Source organism: Mobula birostris, chromosome 12 (genome assembly GCF_030028105.1).
Source record: "Mobula birostris isolate sMobBir1 chromosome 12, sMobBir1.hap1, whole genome shotgun sequence".
Taxonomy (NCBI): Eukaryota; Metazoa; Chordata; class Chondrichthyes; order Myliobatiformes; family Myliobatidae; genus Mobula; species Mobula birostris.
This window is the reverse complement of record NC_092381.1, coordinates 65016046-65035195: the sequence shown is the minus strand read 5'-3', so window position 1 is coordinate 65035195 and position 19150 is coordinate 65016046. Positions and strand designations below refer to the sequence as shown.

At 39.2% G+C, this 19150-nt stretch overlaps 1 protein-coding gene across 2 annotated transcripts in view; it reads right to left on the bottom strand.

Annotated features, from left to right (window-relative positions):
* kifap3a (kinesin-associated protein 3a) overlaps positions 1-19150 on the bottom strand; it is a 239773-nt gene that overhangs the window by 116006 nt on the left and 104617 nt on the right. For both annotated transcript variants that reach the window (XM_072273953.1, XM_072273954.1), the window contains 2 exons: positions 7681-7781; positions 2403-2511 (listed from right to left, as the gene is read on the bottom strand). In XM_072273953.1, the coding sequence (XP_072130054.1) occupies positions 2403-2511; positions 7681-7781 (210 nt within the window). The remainder of the gene's footprint in view (positions 1-2402; positions 2512-7680; positions 7782-19150) is intronic.

The window sequence follows — 19150 nt, the reverse complement described above, 5'->3', positions numbered from 1 at the left end:
TTCAATTGGGCTATGGTCGCACTCTGACTTGGCTATTCCAAAATACAAATAATCTTCTTTTTAAACTATTCTGTTGTTGATTTACTCTTCTGTTTTGAGTCATTGCTGCATCATCCAACTTCTATCAAGCTTCAGGTGACAGATCGCTACCACACCTTGATGCAATTCTGAATTTATTGTTCCTTCAACGACTGCAAGCTGTCCAGGCCCTGAGGCAGCAAAGCAACCCCAATACATGATGCTCCTTCCACCATGCTTCAAAGTTGGAATGAGGTTTTGGTATTGGTGTGCAATGCTCTTTTCCCTCCAAACATAGCAGTGGGCCTTTCTGCCAAAAGCTCAACTTCTGTCTCATCTGTCCACAGAACATTGTCTCAGAAGCATTGTGGAACATTCAGGCAGTCCTTTGCAAACTTGAGATATGCAGTAATTTTTTTGGGGGAGAGCAGTGGCTTCCTGCATGTTGCCCTTCTATGAACACCATTCTTGATCAGTGTTTTACTTATAATGGACACATAAATAGAGAAATTACCAAGTTCTAGATGTTTCTGCAGGTCCTTTGCTGTTATCCTTGGGTTCTTTTACACTTCCTGCAGCATTGCACACTGTGCTCTTGATGTGTTCTTGGCAAGATGCGTACTCCTAGGGAGAATAGCAACAGTACTGATTTACCTCTATTTGTAGGTAATTTCTCTTACTGTGGACTGATGAACTCTCAGCTCTTTAGAAATGATTTTGGAGCTTTTTCCAGTTTCATGCATCTCTACAATTCTTCTTGTAAGGTCCTCTGAAAGTTGTTTTGATCAATGCATGGTGCACATAAACAGATCTTTCTTGAGAAGAGCAGGTTCTGTCAGTTACCTGACTTTGTGTGGCTTTTTAATCGGACAGTGCACCTCTACAACCTACACCTCCAATCTCATCTCATTGATTGGAACACCTGACTCCAAATGGCTTTTGCAAAAGACATCACCCCATAGGTTCACATAGTTTTTGAAACTAGCTTGTGATTGTTTAAATGGTGTATAGACGAGAAGTAGTACAATTGTTTGTGTGTTGTTAGCTTAGGCAGGTTGTGTTTGTCTATTATTGTCACTTAGATGAAGATCAGACCACATTTTATGAGTAATTAATGCAGTAAAACAGGAAATAGCAAAGAGTTCACAAACTTTTCTTGGAATCGTATGTCAATGATTTTAGATGACAGAAATGATGGCTTTGTTGCAAAGTTTGCGGATGATATGCAGATAGGTGGACACGCAGGTAGTTTTGAGGAAGTAGAACTTGGTAGAAAAAAATAAAAGGGTAGATTATTTTCCAAATGGAGTGAAAATTCAAAAATCTGAGGCACAAAGGGACTTGGGGAGTCCCTGTACAGGATTCGTTAAAGTTTAATATGCAGGCTGGGTCGATGGTGAGGAAGGCAAACAAAAATCTGAGGCACAAAGGGACTTGGGGGGGGGGTCCCTGTACAGGATTCACTAAAGGTTAATTTGCAGGTTGGGTCGATGGTGAGGAAGGCAAACATGATATTAGCATTCATTTGAAGAGGTCTAGAATAGCAAAGCAAGGATGTAATGTTGAGGCTTTATAAAGCACTGGTGAGGCCTCTCTTGGAAGTATTGTGAGAAGTTTTAGGCCCCTTATCTTTGAAAGGATGTGCTGGCTCTGGAGAGGGTTCAAAGGAGGTTCATGAAACTGATTCCAGGATTAAACAGTTTGTCATATGAAGACTGTTTGCTGGCTCTGGGCCTGTATTCACTAGAATTCAGAAAAATGAGGGGTGACCTAATTGAATGGTGAAGGCCTCGATAGAGTGGATGTGGAGAGGATGTTTCCTATGGTGGGAGAGTCAAGGACCAGAAGACACAACCTCAAAATGGGACATCCTTTTAGGATGAGATGAGGAGGTATTTCTTTAGCCAAAGAGGGGTGAACCTGTGGAATTTGTTGCCACAAGTGGCTGTGGAGGCCAAGTCATTATGTAAATTTAAGGCAGAGGTTGATATATTCTTGATTGGTCAGGGCATGAAGGGGTATAGGAAGAAGGCAGGAGATTGGGGCTGAGAGGGAAAATGGATCAGCCATGATGAAATAGGGAGCAGACTTGATGGCCCAAATGCCCAAATTCTGCTCCTATATTTTATGGTCTTACGGTCTAATTGAATTGACAACAAACCTACTGAGCAGTAAGCCTGCCTGTCACTGTTACTTTGTACACGTCAATTTCAGAGTAAAAAATTGAAATTATAACGGCACCCTCAGTCTATTTGCATCGATAACTATATGATTTTTTAAATAAACAATTACCAAAGTCAGATAAGGAAGTTAAATCTTTCAGATAACCAGATAAATGCTCAGATTTTGCTTCCACTTACATAACTGGTTAGGATAAACTTTACCTTCACAGATTAATTGTGCATTTCTCTTGTTAGATGCAAGGTTAATACAAAAGGATATTAATTCCATGTCAATGTGCTCTTCGGGACATTCAAATAACATCTTCATTAACTGTTAAAAGAATAGCACATAAGTAACACATCATTTATTGGCAATGAAAAAAAATTAAGACAATTTTCTCTCCTGTAAATCTTTATAGTCTAAGAAATAAGTAACATTATCTGCAATTTTACTTTTCTAATGAAACTGTGATTACCAGCTGACTATATGAATCAATAATTATTTATCTAAACCCATCCCAATGGGAAACAAACTTGATTAGATAGGTCACGATTTTCAACCTGTGCGATTGTAAATTCCATCTCTACCACAGGAAGTGAAAGTCAGCCGATGGGTTGATAAAAACTTCCACTTAAAAGCTTCAAAGAACTGAACAATTGAATATGAAAAAAGTAATAAAATCTATTTCTTTAAAAATGTTACTCAAGTTTTCTGGTATCGGCTACATCATCTTCAAAAAGACTACAAGAAATAAAGTCACATGGAAGAACGTGCATTTTCTGTGATATATGATAAAGGCTGTGTCGCAGATTAGGAGTTCTGGTGAGTCCTCTTCTCTGAATCATTCCTACAAACCCAGTGTTCATACTCAGTATGATGCCTGGTTCCAAGCTCAGAAAGTGCCATGTTCAAAACAAAAAAAGGTTGGAATTAGGGGATCTCAGCTACAATCCTGCAGAGTTCTGTAATTTAACTCAGCATTTTTGCATTCCTATAGGTTATTAATACCCAATGAACATTTCTTCCAAGATACCTAAAACACAGTAAAGTGAGGCAAAACTGTTAAGGCAATACTCAATGACTGTACTCATGTGCAGGATACTGGATTGCGGGTGTTCCTCAACAAGAAAAGAGAAAACAAAATCAGGAAGAAGAAAGAGGCACATCATTTTTCATAATAAGAGAAAAGCAAATTTTAAAATTTGAGCAACACACATAAAAGTTGCTGGTGAACGCAGCAGGCCAGGCAGCATCTCTAGGAAGAGGTGCAGTCAACGTTTCAGGCCAAGACCCTTCGTCAGGACTAACTGAAGGAAGAGTGAGTAAGGGATTTGAAAGTTGGAGGGGGAGGGGGAGATCCAAAATGATAGGAGAAGACAGGAGGGGGAGGGATGGAGCCAAGAGCTGGACAGGTGATAGGCAAAAGGGATACGAGAGGATCATGGGACAGGAGGTCCGGGAAGAAAGGGGGGGGGGGGGACCCAGAGGATGGGCAAGGGGTATATTCAGAGGGACAGAGGGAGAAAAAGGAGAGTGAGAGAAAGAATGTGTGTATAAAAATAAGTAACAGATGGGGTACGAGGGGGAGGTGGGGCATTAGCGGAAGTTAGAGAAGTCGATGTTCATGCCATCAGGTTGGAGGCTACCCAGACGGAATATAAGGTGTTGTTCCTCCAACCTGAGTGTGGTTTCATCTTTACAGTAGAGGAGGCCGTGGATAGACATGTCAGAATGGGAATGGGATATGGAATTAAAATGTGTGGCTACTGGGAGATCCTGCTTTCTCTGGCGGACAGAGCGTAGGTGTTCAGCAAAGTGGTCTCCCAGTCTGCGTCAGGTCTCGCCAATATATAAAAGGCCACATCGGGAGCACCAGACGCAGTACATCACCCCAGCCGACTCACAGGTGAAGTGTTGCCTCACCTGGAAGGACTGTTTGGGGCCCTGAATGGTGGTAAGGGAGGAAGTGTAAGGGCATGTGTAGCACTTGTTCCGCTTACACTGATAAAATTTGATAAACTTTTAAACTCCAAACATTTGCAACAATAATAGACTAATTTGTAAAAATTGATTCATACACTTTTTGGCACAGAAAGTCAGATTGCCCAGTCTCATATTTTGCATTCATTCTGAAATTAAATAACGTGGATTAATTCAATCTATAATTAAGATCAAATATAATAATAAAATATTTATATCAAACAAGTAATCGGAATCCAAGCTCACAATCCAGTCTGCAATTGAGTGCAAACATAATTATTCATAAAATCCACAGTTGCAGCCTAGTTACTACAGTAACAAATTTAAGGCTCAAGCAAAACATGCCCCATTTAAATATACTTATTATCACTAGTTACTAACATAACAGCGAAGTATTTGAATGTTGAGGCTATACTGAAGAAGCAGTGATAATTCTTCAAACAATTCCCATATTGAGTATCAGATACCACAGTCCCAGGCTGAAACCACTGTGTCTAGACTCCCTGGCACCTGACTTTACTTATTTACCAGGAATCAGAGGGTTTCTCTACACACAACATTCACACACCTTCCCCTTCAACATCTTTGAATGATTACAGCCAAAAAAAAGACTTTCTACAAGATTCACTGTTCTAGCCAATCACTCTGGACCTTGCTGTCTGTATTGATTATCTTGTGAACTTCAGCAGATAACTTCATGTAAAGGCTGTTCTCGGAAGAAATCTTCAGTATCATTTCAATAATGAAAAAGAAAGAGACAATCAAAGGGAACCATCAGAATAATGGCATTCGTGCTGGTAAAGTCAAACCAGAAGTATGTTACTTAATCAGTTTAAGGCAATCTTTATATTAGTATACAAGCACCCACATGCACTGAATTTGAATAACAATAATTCTGTGGCTTTTTGCACCAAAAATCAAATGAATTTTAGCAGCGTCATAGCAGAAATCAGTTCATTATCCTTGGATCTGAGAATACTTTTCCCCTAATGGCAGCCACTGCGGCCACTCCCCTCCATAATAATGTATACTGCTTTGAATATTGTGGGGAGGGGGGACCTACCGGGGGAAGCTGCAGTGCCTGGGTCTCTGGCACCGAGTCTAGTGTTGTGGTTTTGGAGTTTGTTGATTAGACCTCAGGGTATGATTGTATTAAACACTAAGCTATAATCAATAAACAGTAGCATTACATAGGTATTGCTATTGTCCAGGTGATCCAAGGCACAGTGGAGAGCCAATAAGATTGCATCTACTGTAGTACTATTGTGGTGACAGGCAAATTGCAGCAAGTCTGAGTCCTTGCTTACACAGGCGTTGTTTCTGGCCAAGAACGACCTCTCAAAGGCACTTCATCACAGTAGATGTGAGTGCAACGAGGCAACTGTCATTGAGACAGCTCACCCTGCTCTTCTTAGGCACCAGTATGATTCCCATTAACCATGAATGAACTGGAAACGTCAATCGATGACAGCACATATAAAATCCCAAGGAATGGCTTCCCTATGTTGTACCTGGTTACTTGGGGCCAGTCCAGACTTGTGGAAGTCTACAATACTGTCTGATTCACATTATGTCAGAATGCACGAGGAAGAATATCATTACCCTTGTTTACAAGAAAACGGAAATAAAAGATCTGAAACCTTCACTGTGAAGGATCAAGACCTTATCGACTGTTGAGAATTGAACACAGAACAGTGCAGCATAGGATCAGTCCCTTTGCCCCACAATGTAGTGCCAAACTAATTGAATTTGTAATCTAATGCCCAACTAAAATAATTCCTTCTGCCTGTACAACGTCAATATTCTTCCATTTCCAAGAGGCTCTTAGATAGACATTCATGTATCTAAGAGCCTCTTGGACACTTCTAGTATATTTATTTCCATTGCCACCCATCACTCTGTATAAAAAAAACTTACTGCCTTTCAATTTAAATGCACATCCTCTGGAATTAGACATTTCAACAGTTAGAAAAAGAGACTAGCTATCTACTCTATCTGTGCCTGTCATGATCATACAAGCCTCTATCAGATTTCCCCTCAACCTCCACTGCTCCAGAGAAAAAACACAAGTTTTCCAACTTCTCCTTAGCACATGCCTTCAGATCCAGACAGCAACCCAGCAAACTCCTTCTGCACTCTCTCCAAAGCCTTGACATCCTTCTGATCATAGGAAGACCATAAATGAATGAAGTACTCCAGATGAAGTTTTATAAAGATGCAACTTTCAGTGCCTTGACTAATAAAGGATAGCATGTCCTTGCCTTTTTTACCATTCACTTCCAGTGAGTTATGGACTTAGACCCCAAGATCCCTCCATGGATCAACACTGTGTATCAATGTTGTACTGTCTCTTTACATTTGATCTCCCAATGTGAAACACTTCACACTTGGCTGTGTTAAACTTCATTGCCATTTCTCTGCAACTGATCTATATCCCACTGAATTCATTACCAGTCTTCTAGGCTATCTACACCACCAATCTTTTGTATTGTCTGCAAACTTACGAACCACCCATCTAAGCTTTTATCCACTATCTTCTTCTATGGGCAAGCAATTCTGAATCTAAACAGCACAATTCACAGTGGACCCTAGACACTTAATCTTCTGGATGAGCTGCCTATGAGAGACCTTACTAAAGTCCCATGTAAACAATATCCACTGCTCAACTTTCATCAACCACCAGCGTCACTTCTTCAAAAAGCTCAGTCAAGTTAGTAACCCATGATTTGCCCCGCACAAAGCCACGGTGATTGGTGCTCAATAGGCCATGATTTTCTAAATTAAGCTGAATGTAACAGGCCCTCGATTCCATTTCTCATGTCATTCAAGAACAAAATATACAAAAATTACAGGAAACAAATCTGTACACAAAACCATTCAGTATAATTTTCATTGTATTGAAGAAACTTATACATGTTGTTATATGGAATAAAAAGAGCCAATGATAGAACAGTAACAAAATTGTAAAAAAATATTTACTGGGGTGCATATTTTGCTAAAACAGAAATTAAAATGCCACTCAGGTTATAAAATGGAAGCGAAAAGAAATGGGCAGAACTAGACACTAAAAGTTGTGCTCAGGCGAACAGCCTAGATTTGATTAACCTGCCTCTCTCCCATTCAAATTCTGATAGTTCTGCCCCACGTTACAAGTTAGTTGTAAAGAACATGTAAAAGAAATTCCATGTATTTTTAAAGTCAAAGCTGAACAAATGAGCACCCAGTCAAAAAGTACTCTCCAGCATGTGTCAAAGAGCAAAGCTAGTTGTGTGAAAACGTGGAGTCAGTTAGGTAAATCTAAGTCACAAATCTGTTTGTAACTGATGTAATTAGCAAGGTAGCATTAGACAATAAAAAAGTGCTACAAGTAACTGAAAGAAATACAGGAATCACTCAGATAAAGCTTAAATATCTCTATTAAATCATGTTTTCCAAATTATCCACACATTTTAACATCTTCTCAATTGACCACTATCAAATTTTAGAGATTAATTTACTAGTTTATGCAAATTCTTTTACCTGGGGAATGCAATCAGTGTAGGCAAACATGGATTTGAAGCGATCATCCATGGTGATATGGTACAAAATGCACATCACTATTTGTTTATGGTTTTCAGCCCCTGAAATAAAATGTTAAAATAAGATTTTAAGGATATCACATCAAATTTTCAGGCTTCATCTACCCATGTAAAATAAATAGAAAAATAATGTTCTTAAAAAGTGACTACTGTAAATGGTATTATAATTGAAGGATATTATTCCAAAATTAGCCTGGAAAGCAAACTTCACCTATTTTAACACCATTCTGCTCAAACCTATCTTCCAGTTTCTCCCATACTAACTACCAAATCAAGTGTTCAAAGCTCTCACACTTTTTCCCATAGTCCGAGATAAACCAGGAGGCTGCCTCTACTACATTACTTCTTTACCATTACACACTCAAAGGATCTCCCCAAATTGTAGCTCCAAACTCTTATCTCCCCCAGTTTCCCTTAGCTCTCTCATGAGTGTGGCTTATTTTGTCAACAAGAACAAGGTCCTCCTTCTTTATCCCACTGAGAATTCTGACATAAGAATGTGTACTTCAGGAAGGGGAATTTAGGAGAACACAAACTAGTCTTCATTGAAGGGTCAGCAAGTTCCTGGGTGACAGCATCTAAAAAGCTCAATCCTGGCTCCAACATATTGATCCAATCATGATGAGGGCATACAGGAGCTCTACTTCATTAGGAGTTTGAGGATATTTGGTGCAGTTGCAAGAAGAGGTTTGTGAACCCTTTGTGATTACCTGGTTTTCTATTAATTACTCATGAAATGTGGTCCGATCTTTACCGAAGTCACAATAATAGACAAACACAATCTGTCTGAACTAATAACATACAAAAGTTGTATTTTTCATGTCTGTATTGAACACATTGTTTTATCATTCACAGTCCAGGATGGAAAAAGTATGTGAACTCTTGTATTTAATAACTGGTAGAACCTCTTCTAGCAGCAATAACTTCCTATGGCTGCTGATCAGACTTGTACAATGACGAGGAGGAACTTTGAACCATTCCTCCATATAAAACAGTTTCAGCTCATCAATATTTCTGGGATACACTGCATGAACAGCCCTTTTCGGATCATGCCAGCATCTCATTTGGGTTAAGGACTGGACTCCGACTTGGTCATACCAAAACACAAATTTTCTTTTTTTAAACCATTCTGTTGTTGATTTACTCTTCTGTTTTGAATCATTGTTGCATCATCCAACTTCTGTTAAGCTTCAGGTAATGGACCACTACCCTGACATTTTCCTATAAAATGTCTTGATGCAATTTTGAATTCATTCTTCCCTCAACAATTGCAAGCTGTCCAGGCTCTGAGGCAGCAAAGCAGTCCCAAAATATGATGCTCCTTCCACCATGCTTCACAGCTGGGATGAGGTTTTGGTGTTAATGTGCTTGCCCTTTTCCCTCCAAACATCACAGTGTGCATTTCTGCCAAAAAGTTCAACTTTTGTCTCAACTGTCCACAGAACATTGTCCCAGCAGCACTGTGGAACATCCAGGTGGTCTTTTGTAAACTTGAGATGAGCAGCAATTTTTTTTTTGGAGAGGAGTGGTTTCCTCAGTGGTGTCTACGCTGATTTTGTTCACTTATAGTCCCTCAAAAGAACACAATAGCGTACAGGTACGCTAGATGAATTCCTCCATCAATAACAATTAGCAACTAATACAGTTTTATAGTACAGTAGCAGTATTGATAGTGCTCTAATCTGTTCTGTATTTCATTTAAGTACATAATTTATCACTCAGACAAGTGGTAGTTCATTTTCTTTTAATACATTTTGAACTATTTCCGTGAAACTGCGGCTAATTGCAGCAGCAGTTTAATTTGGCCAAAATGTACTGGTCGCAATCTGTCCCAATTAACAGGAATCCATTGAACTTGTTATTGCAATTTGTAGTTTTTTTGTGATGTATTACACTGCATTGCTTCCATAAAACAACAAATTTCATGACATACACCAGTGATAGCAAACCTGAAGCTGGTTGGTATGGTGGGATATCTGAAATCCGAATATTCAATGTTCATATCAAATACAAATACCCAAGTCAAATACAAGATACTGCTCTTTGGCTTCATCATGGCAACAGAGAAAGGTAGATGACAAGTTGGTGTGGAAATGGGGAAACTGAGTAGAAATTATGCTCAAGACAGCTGTTACAGATTGAGAATGTGTGTTTGGCCAAAACTGTTGACTTGTCAACACTTGGTTTTGTGAATTTAGAGGAAGCCACACAGAACCACCAAATACAGTACTCGAGACATGGTTAAGGATATACAGGTGAATCTCTGCTTCACCTGGAAGCATTGTTTAGATCTCTGGACAAGTATTGCCCCTGCAATAGTTGCAAGGGAAAGTGCTAGGGGAACAGGGAGGGTGGGACAGAGGAATAGAGGGATAAGTAGACCGGGGCTCACAGCGTGGCTCCTGTGGAAAGCTGGAAATGGTCGCAGTATGGAGACGGGGTGGGGGAAGAGAAAGTTGTGGTGGGGTTCTGATGGAACTGCAGGAAATGGCGAAGGATGATATTCCAGATGCAGAGACTAGTGGGATGAACAGCAAGGACCACGGGTCTCTCAACTCGGTATGCGGGAGGGGGTGATAGTGAAATGGAGAAAATTCAAGTAGAATCTCCAGTAAAAAGGAATCAATGGTTTCTGAGAAAGGATAACATTTCAGAAGTCCTGGAATGGAAAGACTCATCTTCCTTCCCCACCCCCCCACCCACCAATTCATTTCCACATTTTACCCACGAACCTCAGCCTCAACTTTCCTTCTGTCCTTCCTGGCTCCATCCATCAATCACCCACAACATAACAGCCCATTTCTCACCCTTCTCTCATTTCTCTTTCCCAAAATGCCAACCACCCCTTTGCAATTTCCTTAAGCTTCAGACACAACACCACCACCAAATACACTATCTCCTTCTCTCCCCTTTCAAATTTTGAAAGGGACTCTTTGCATCTCCCTGGTTTGCTCTTCTATCTCCACCATCACTCCCCAAGGAATGACATTTTACCATGCATTCATTAACACATCTTTCAATCCAACATTCTGCATTCTTGTTCACAATAAACGAAAGGACTCTTTAGAGTGTTATAGAATGGAGATTGTAGAGGTACAAGTACATAATTCCTTGAAAGTGGTAACACAGGTAGAGAGGATGGAGAAGGTGGCCTAGCAATAAGGATGTCATTCAGCTGGAATGGTTGCAGAAAAGATTAACAAGGATGTTGCTGGGACTGAAGAGCTTGAGCTCTGGAAACTGAACATACAGTGGCTTTTTGCCTGGAGTGTTGAAGGCTGACCTTACAGAGTTATTTAAAATCATGTAGCAATAGAGTCTTTTTCCTGGCGTAGGAGTGTCAAAAACCTGAGGGTAAAGATTTAAAGGAGGGAAAATTTAAATTGAACACGAAAGCAACTCTTCCCCCCCCCCCACACCCACACAGAGGATGTAGAGAAGAAGCTGTCAGAAGTAGTAGTAGAGGCATGAACAATAATGATATTTAAAAGGCATTCATAGGTATGTGGATTGGAAAGGTTTGGAGAAATGTGGGTCAAATACAGGCATGCGAGTCTAGTTCAGGTTTGTAATTTGCTCAACATGGATGTTGGTTGTAAGGTATGCCTCCATGCTGTACAATTCTATGGTTCTTTGTGGTTTCTTCACCATCAGAGAGACCAAAAGTAGAACAGTTGACTGCTTTGCAAGGCAGTTGTGTTCAGTCCCCGGAGGCATCCAAACTTTCCCTTGCCTGCCATTTTAATTGCCTATCCCAATTTGATCTATCTGTGACCTCATGCATTGTTATAAATGATGCCTAGCCCACATTTTAGAAACAGCACCTCAGCTTCCAGCTAGGAACATTGCAACTTTCTGAAAACAACATTGAATTCTTCAATTTCAGGTAACTCGCTTTCACTTTTTATCTCAATATTAGCCAGCTACCACCGGAAAGGTTGTACAGAAGCTAGAGCTTCTACAGCACCAACTCCTACCCCCCATCCTCACCACATTCCACACAGGTTGTATTGAGAGCATCCTGAGCAGCTGCTTCACTGCCTGGTTCAGAAATTGCACCATCTCGGATCACAAGACCCTGCAGCGGATAGTGAGGTTACCTGAGAAGATCATCGGGGTCTCTCTTCCCGCCATTACAGACATTTACATTACACGCTGCATCCGTAAAGCAAGCAGCATTATTAAGGACCACACACACCCCTCATACAAGCTCTTCTCCCTCCTGCCATCTAGCAAAAGGCACCAAAGCATTCGGGGTCTCATGACCAGACTATCTAACAGTTTCTTCCCCCAAGCCATCAGACTCAATACCCAGAGCCTGAACTGACACCAACCTACTGTCCTCTACTGTGCCTATTGTCTTGTTTATTATTTATTGTAATGCCTGCACTGTTTTGTGCACTTTATGCAGTCCTGGGTAGGTCTGTAGTCTAGTGTCGTTTTTGTGTTGTTTTACGTAGTTCAGTGTAGCCTTTGTATTGTTTCATGTAGCACCATGGTCCTGAAGAACGTTGTCTCGTTTTTACTGTGTACTGTACCAGTAGTTATGGTTTAAGTGACAATAAAAAGTGATTTCACTTGACTTGAAGAACAGCTACTTTCCTTCAACTATTCAGTTTTTGAACCAACCAGCAAAACCCTAATCACTAACTTAGCAATACTACAGTGCAACCACTGACTTCCTTGCATTAAAATGGACTTTTTTTGTTAAAGCTGTTCTATGTTTTCTTGTAAAAGTTGCGTATAATTCATGTTTGCTTTCCTTGTGAATGTTGTTTAAAATGTACTATGTGCCTGTGATGCTGCTGCAAGTAGTTTTTCGTTACACCTACAGTATGCAGAAATATACTTGTGCATGTGACAACAATAAACTCGAACTTAACACTGAAACTAAAGTACCAGGTTCACAGGCAAGGTTGTCACTTACTGAATGCTTGTCATTGAGTGACCTTGTAATTCACCAACATACAAAATTACCCAAGATATATTAAAAAAGTTAAAATTCCTGTTTCATAATTCCTCAAGATACAGAAAGATATAAAAGGTCATACAGTCCATCATGTCTATGACAGATTCAGAGTACATAAAATCGGTCCTTTTCCCAATTCCACACAACTAACTTAATTCAAGAATGAAAGAACAACAACTGCTCATGATTAAAAACAATTCAACTACATTACAGCAAATAAAAAAAGTCCATTAGCTTTTCTCCTGGTAGACAGCTTCTCCATTTAATGGGGCTGCTGTATTTGCACTGGGTTTTATCAAACACAGGCTCAGTGGGCAGATTTCCCAGTTGCAGAATTGGGAAATCTGCAGAAATTGATGCTTCCCTGTTGTTCTCCACAAGGAGTCTGCAGAATCAGCATAGGTGGCCTGAGGCCATGGTCTGCTATGTGGAAGGCTGCACTGAAGTATGTGTTCTGTATTGGGGGGTCTAGTTAAGGGCTTATTTGCTTACAGATCTGAGTGGATTTTACTGAATTACAATGAAGGTTGAAATGAAGTCACTCAGTGAAGATAGGATATTTTATAGCACTTGAATAGATGGCAGGGGAAAACTAATTTTAAGTGAGAAGTAAAAGAGATTAAACAAGGAGAAATACTCAAAAGATAAACACTAAAATGAGTGGGAAAACAAACCAAGATATGATGAGATACTAAGGATCACATCACTGCCGCAACATACAAGGTATAGCAATGATAGGCAATTGGGAACATATCATGAACAGCAAACTGACGGTGACCAAGTAATATGAATTTTTGATAAATATTGGCATAACACAGAAAACAATCTGCCAATATGGGATCTCTTACACCAGTCTGGGAATGCATTTATGGCCTCAATCTTATGTCTCATCCAAAAGGAAGCAATTCCTTTAATATTGCACTGGAGCTTTACCCTTGAAGAGACTATGAACCCACAACTATCTGACTCAATAGCAGAAATGAAACCAGCCGGACTATGGTCTGTACAAACAAGGTAACAATAAAACATATTTAAAATATTAGAGAACTCTATTTAAAAAAACACGTAATACAATAACTTATGAAGGCATCCAATTCTCTTCAGATAATAGATTTTGCTGGGTGAAAGACTATATGAAATTGATTTGAATGTGCAGATCTTTGGACAATGATGCTTAAGTTTACAGCTTTTCGCAAGTAATGCACACTTCAAATTTAACAACCTATTTGTAAACTTTATCTTTTTTTAGGAAGTCTGCGCAAGAGACAGAAACTCAGGCAATATTTGCACATAGTCTATTAAAACCATGTGTGTTTTGTCCAACACCAGGAGAAAAAAAAGCATCTCCACTTAATTGAGAAAACAGGAGGAAGCATAAATTTTACTGCCATCAATAACTTCAAGCAATCCTGATACAACTTTACTGCACCCCCACCAGCTGTGGCAGATGGTTTTAGTTAGGGTTTTTGCCACATCTGACCCCTGCTATTACCTCACTTCATTTGTAGAAAAAATGTATGATTGTTTATAAGCTGAATAGTAAAAGATTGGCCCTAAAAATAACAAGCAATGGTCTATTAAATCTAAAGAAGAACTACAGTAGCAATAAGGGCCTCTTTTATAGTAATCTGCAAGATTAATTGTCCCCCAAAGTCTGGTGAGGTAGTTAAGTCAGATACATAGATTTTGGCAGCAGTTATGTTAACTAAAACAGACAAGAAAAGTATATCACACAAACAGCATTATAACATACTTAATATTAACTCTTAAGGGACAAAACAGCACAGAAGAGATACAAATTTTGAAAATAAAAGTGATTAGCTTATTCCTCTGTCAGCTTCTTGGTTCTCCCTTCCTCTGGTGGATACAATGAGATGTTTTCCAGGGTTTATTATAAGTATCACGTCTGCCACTCCATAACAGATATAGAAAACATGAACACGCTAGCATTGAGTGCTCTCTACATTAATTGAACTTTGAGAACAAGTGAATCTTCCTTACAGAGGAATACAAGTGTAAAAGAAACTAGAAGCAAATTTCAAAATCAAGGCGGCTCTATGTTACAGTCTTCCCAGTTTCTCTTCACACTCTCTAACAAAGTCAGCTACAACTTTATTGTAAAATATACAGTGACTTTCTGCCAACTCAATGTAGAAGAGTAATCCTTTGCTTGCACTTAATGAAGCTTTAAGTTAGAAAAAAAAGTCATAATTATTAGTGACTCTATGTTAGCCAAGATGACACATTAAAACAATTTCACTTTAGAAAATTTAGACAGTATTATTTATCCCCTAGCATTGGCAAAATATGTCACCATGAAACAAACTTAAAAGCTAAAGGCTCTTAAATAAGTGCAATCAATTCATACAGTGTATAGTCAGAGTCAGAATTAGGTATATTATCACTGACATACATGTCGTGAAATTTGTTCATAACAACATCAAATCTTATCAAATCTTACCAAGAACAATTACCATTTTACCAAGAATAAGTTGCACAAAGAATAATGTTGTGACTTAACACGACCTGGTGAATAACATTGCAATTGGATGTACATATACTCTTAAGTCAATAACTGATTTTTTAATTTTAATACTAATATTTCAAAAGGTATGATATAGGTGATTAAAGTGCAGTAGATTTCTTGGATAATTACAAAGTAATAAACTGATATGTAGAAACATTAAGATGAGAGATGTGAACACCTAACTGTGAAACAAAATAAGTAAGATGGACTCTACAGTTCTCATTGTTAGTTCAAAAACTATAAATGATGAATACTGTGAGCTCTTTTTATTTGAAACTTCTCAACAGAAGAAAAAAACTTCCACTTCAACTTTTTTTTTGCACTTTATGGTGAAGCTTCCATGTCAAGTAACACCAGGAAATAAGAGGAATAATAATACATGTCCCCTGTACCTAATGCAAGTATTTCACAATGCAGGTACCTACTCCCAAATAAAGCATAAAATCGTCAAAAAGTTGGGGAGGGTGCAGGGGTAACTCCTACATGAAAGCTTGTGCCTCTTTAACAGGAGTGAGAATTTCTGAGACAAACCCCAAGGGAGTAAAGAAAATACCAAGACAGTTTTTCAGGAGTAAAACTAAGCAGTTGATAAGCAGGTACTAATAAATAAGGAAAAGTAGAAACCAATTAACCATAAATATATTAATTCTGTGATTAGAAAAGATTAAAAGATTAACTCATGAACGATATAACTATTAGCTATTTAAGTTGGTTCAATTCAGAAATCAACATAATTTGGAGATAAATTTACATGAAACTAATTCAGAACCTATAAACTGAGTTGCAGCTTTGCTAACATTTCTGCTACAGTTTTGCAGTGCCCTGGTCTGGAAAATGCAAGAAACATCAGCTGGAATTCTACCATCCAATTGCACCTGCAAATTATTCAGATGAGGTAAAGGATTATGGCTCTGTACTGAATAGTGACATTGGAGTAAATTGGTTTCAGTCTCAGAAATAAAAACCTTTAGAAAGCAGTACAAAAACACTTCCTAAATGTCACTTTTTGGGATCTTATTAGTCACAAAATTTTATTAGTCATGAAAGCTCAGCAATTTACAGAGGAATGATTAATATTCACATTGAAGCATGCTTTTTCACTGAATGTAACTGAGCACAAAGAAAGTAATACAAAAAATGATGGAAATCCATAATCAGTATTGCGCAAAAGGGAGGGAACAGCTTTCAGCTGCTACCAACACTGCTAATTTTAAATATTTTTTCTGCTCTTTCAGATTCCAGGAATAATGCTTGTTTCTGGAAAAAAAAAGTACTGCATTAAACACTGAGGCATGAAATTTAGAATTTAAATAGAGAGAATTGTGTGATTTGAAAGGTGCAACAATAGCGATAAGTAAAATGACATAATTATATGCTTTCAGAGGAAGAAAATGGAACAGGCCTGGTATTTCCCACTGTTTGTTTGAAAAGGTATGATTTCATAGAAAACAGAAGCATTGCTGGCTTCCTAATCGTTTCAGTCTATGACTTGGATTCAGCTCCATAATATGAATACAATTATTTGGATGGCTACAAGGCATTGTAGAAATAAATGTTCTCACCCTGTCAACAAATTCCATTTATATACTTTTTAAAAAATTAATCCCATAAGAGGCTGCAAGGGAGAAATTGGAGCCCACCTTGAGCATTGAAGTGATGCAAAAAAATGCTTTTTGAGAAAATCTTTAAAGCTAAAAAGAAGGATCTCTGGGGACAGATAAGAAGTCAGAAACCAATAGGGAAATTGAGAAACAAGGGAATTCATATGGTCCCAACAAGAGAAAATTTGCATATTCTGGAAATCTGAGCAACACACACAAAATGCTGGAGGAACTCAGCTAGCCAGGTAGCATCTATGGAAAAGAGTACAGTGGACGATTCTGACCAAAAACAGCTGGGAAGTTGGTTGGTGAGAGACAGAAGGCTACGGAAGAAAGATAAAGGGGGGAGAAGAACCAGAGGGAGGCACTGGGCAGGCAAGAAGATAAGGTTTGAGAGGGAAAAGGGGATGGGGATATCCCACCACCAAGAAGATCTTCCCCGCCCTACTTCCCCACTTTCTGCTTTCCGCAGGGATTGCTCCCTATGTGACTCCCTTGTCCATTCGTCCCTCCCCCACTGATCTCCCTCCTGGCACTCATCCTTGCAAGGGGACCAAGACTACACCTGCCCCTACATTTTCTCCCTCACTACCATTCAGGGCCCTAAACAGTCCTTCCAGGTGAGGCAACACTTCACCTGTGAGTCTACTGGGGTCACCTACTGTATCTGGTGCTTCTGTGTGGCCGCCTGTATATCGGTAAGACTCAAGGTAGATTGAGAGACCACTTCATCAAACATCTATGCTCTGTCTGCCAGAACAAGCAGGATCTTTCAGTGGCTACCCATTTTAATTACCATTCCAATACATCCATCCATGGCCTCCTCCACTGCTGTGATGTCGTGATGAGGCTAACTTAGGTTAGAAGAAGAACACCTTATATTCCATTTGGGTAGCCTCCGACCTGATGGCATGAACATTGACTTCTCAAACTTTTGGTAATGGCCCCCAACCCCTCCACCCCTCTCCATTTCCCATCCCCTTTTCTCTCTTCCAACTTATCTCAACTGATACTTTTTTCCATAGATACTGCCTCGCCTGCTGAGTTCCTACAGCATCTTTTGTGTGTGTGTTGCTCAAATTCATAGGGTAATTGTGCAAGGTAAAGGGATGTCTAAAGTTACCAAAACTAATGGGAAAGTAAAAGAGATAGAATAGAACAAAGCTATGTGTGGATTTCCAAAAGAGAATGAAGATTCCAGGAAACAGAAAGTAAAAAAAAACTATAAATTAGAATGGTTTAGATAGCTGCAGTTTTTTTGCTTATTTACCTTTATGGTGCATTGAGATTAAAAGATGGGTACACTTCAAGTAATAACATATTGGAATTCATTTCCTCAGGAATAGGTACAAGGCGTAAGTGGATAGCAGAAGGAATCTGAAAAAAAGAGCTTTGAGGCACAGCTCAGATACCAGAAAACAGCCAAGTTAAGCTCAGTCTGATTCAGAAGACCTTGAACAAAATAAATTATATGATTGGTGACAAGAACACAGGGGATTTTTTTCTGGGTGGGGGCTTAAGGAAACACATGGAAGTTCTGAGACAATGAACTGGAGAAACAGGCCAACATTGAATCCTTTCACATCTGAAAGAGAAAGACCAAAGGTTGAAAAAAAGATCCTATCTGAATTCTATACTACCACTGAAAATAAGAAATTTTCTTTCTCTAAAAGCTGTGCATATTCATCTATTTCTCTAGTACAGATCATACCCCAAGTTCTAATCAAAAAGCTCTAAAACCTGGGCCTCTGCACCTCCCTCTACAATTTGATCTTTAAATGCCTCACTGGGAGGCCAGTCTGTGCGGATCGGAAATAATATCTCCTACTCGCTGACAATCAACACTGGTACGCCTCAAGGATGCATGCCTAGCCCACTGCTCTGCTCTCTCTACACCCCAACTGTGTGGCTAGGCACAGCTCAAACGGCATCTATACATTTGCCAATAACACAACCACTATTGGCAGAATTTCAGATGGTGACAAGATGGCGTAGAGGAGTTAGATAGATCAGTTAGTTGAGTAATATAGCAGCAACAACGTTGCACTCACGTCAGTAAGACCGAGGAATTGATTGTGGACCTCAGCAAGGGGAAGTTAAGGGAATACACACCAGTCCTTGTCAAGAGAACAGAAGTGGAAAGAGTGAGTAGTTTCAAGTTCAAAGATGTCAACATCTCTGAGGATACATCTTGGGCCCAACTTATTGATGCAATTACAAAGAAGGTATGACAGCAACCATATTTCATTAGGGATTTGAGGAGAATTTGTATGTCACTGAAGAAACTCCCAAATTTCTATAGATATACTATGGA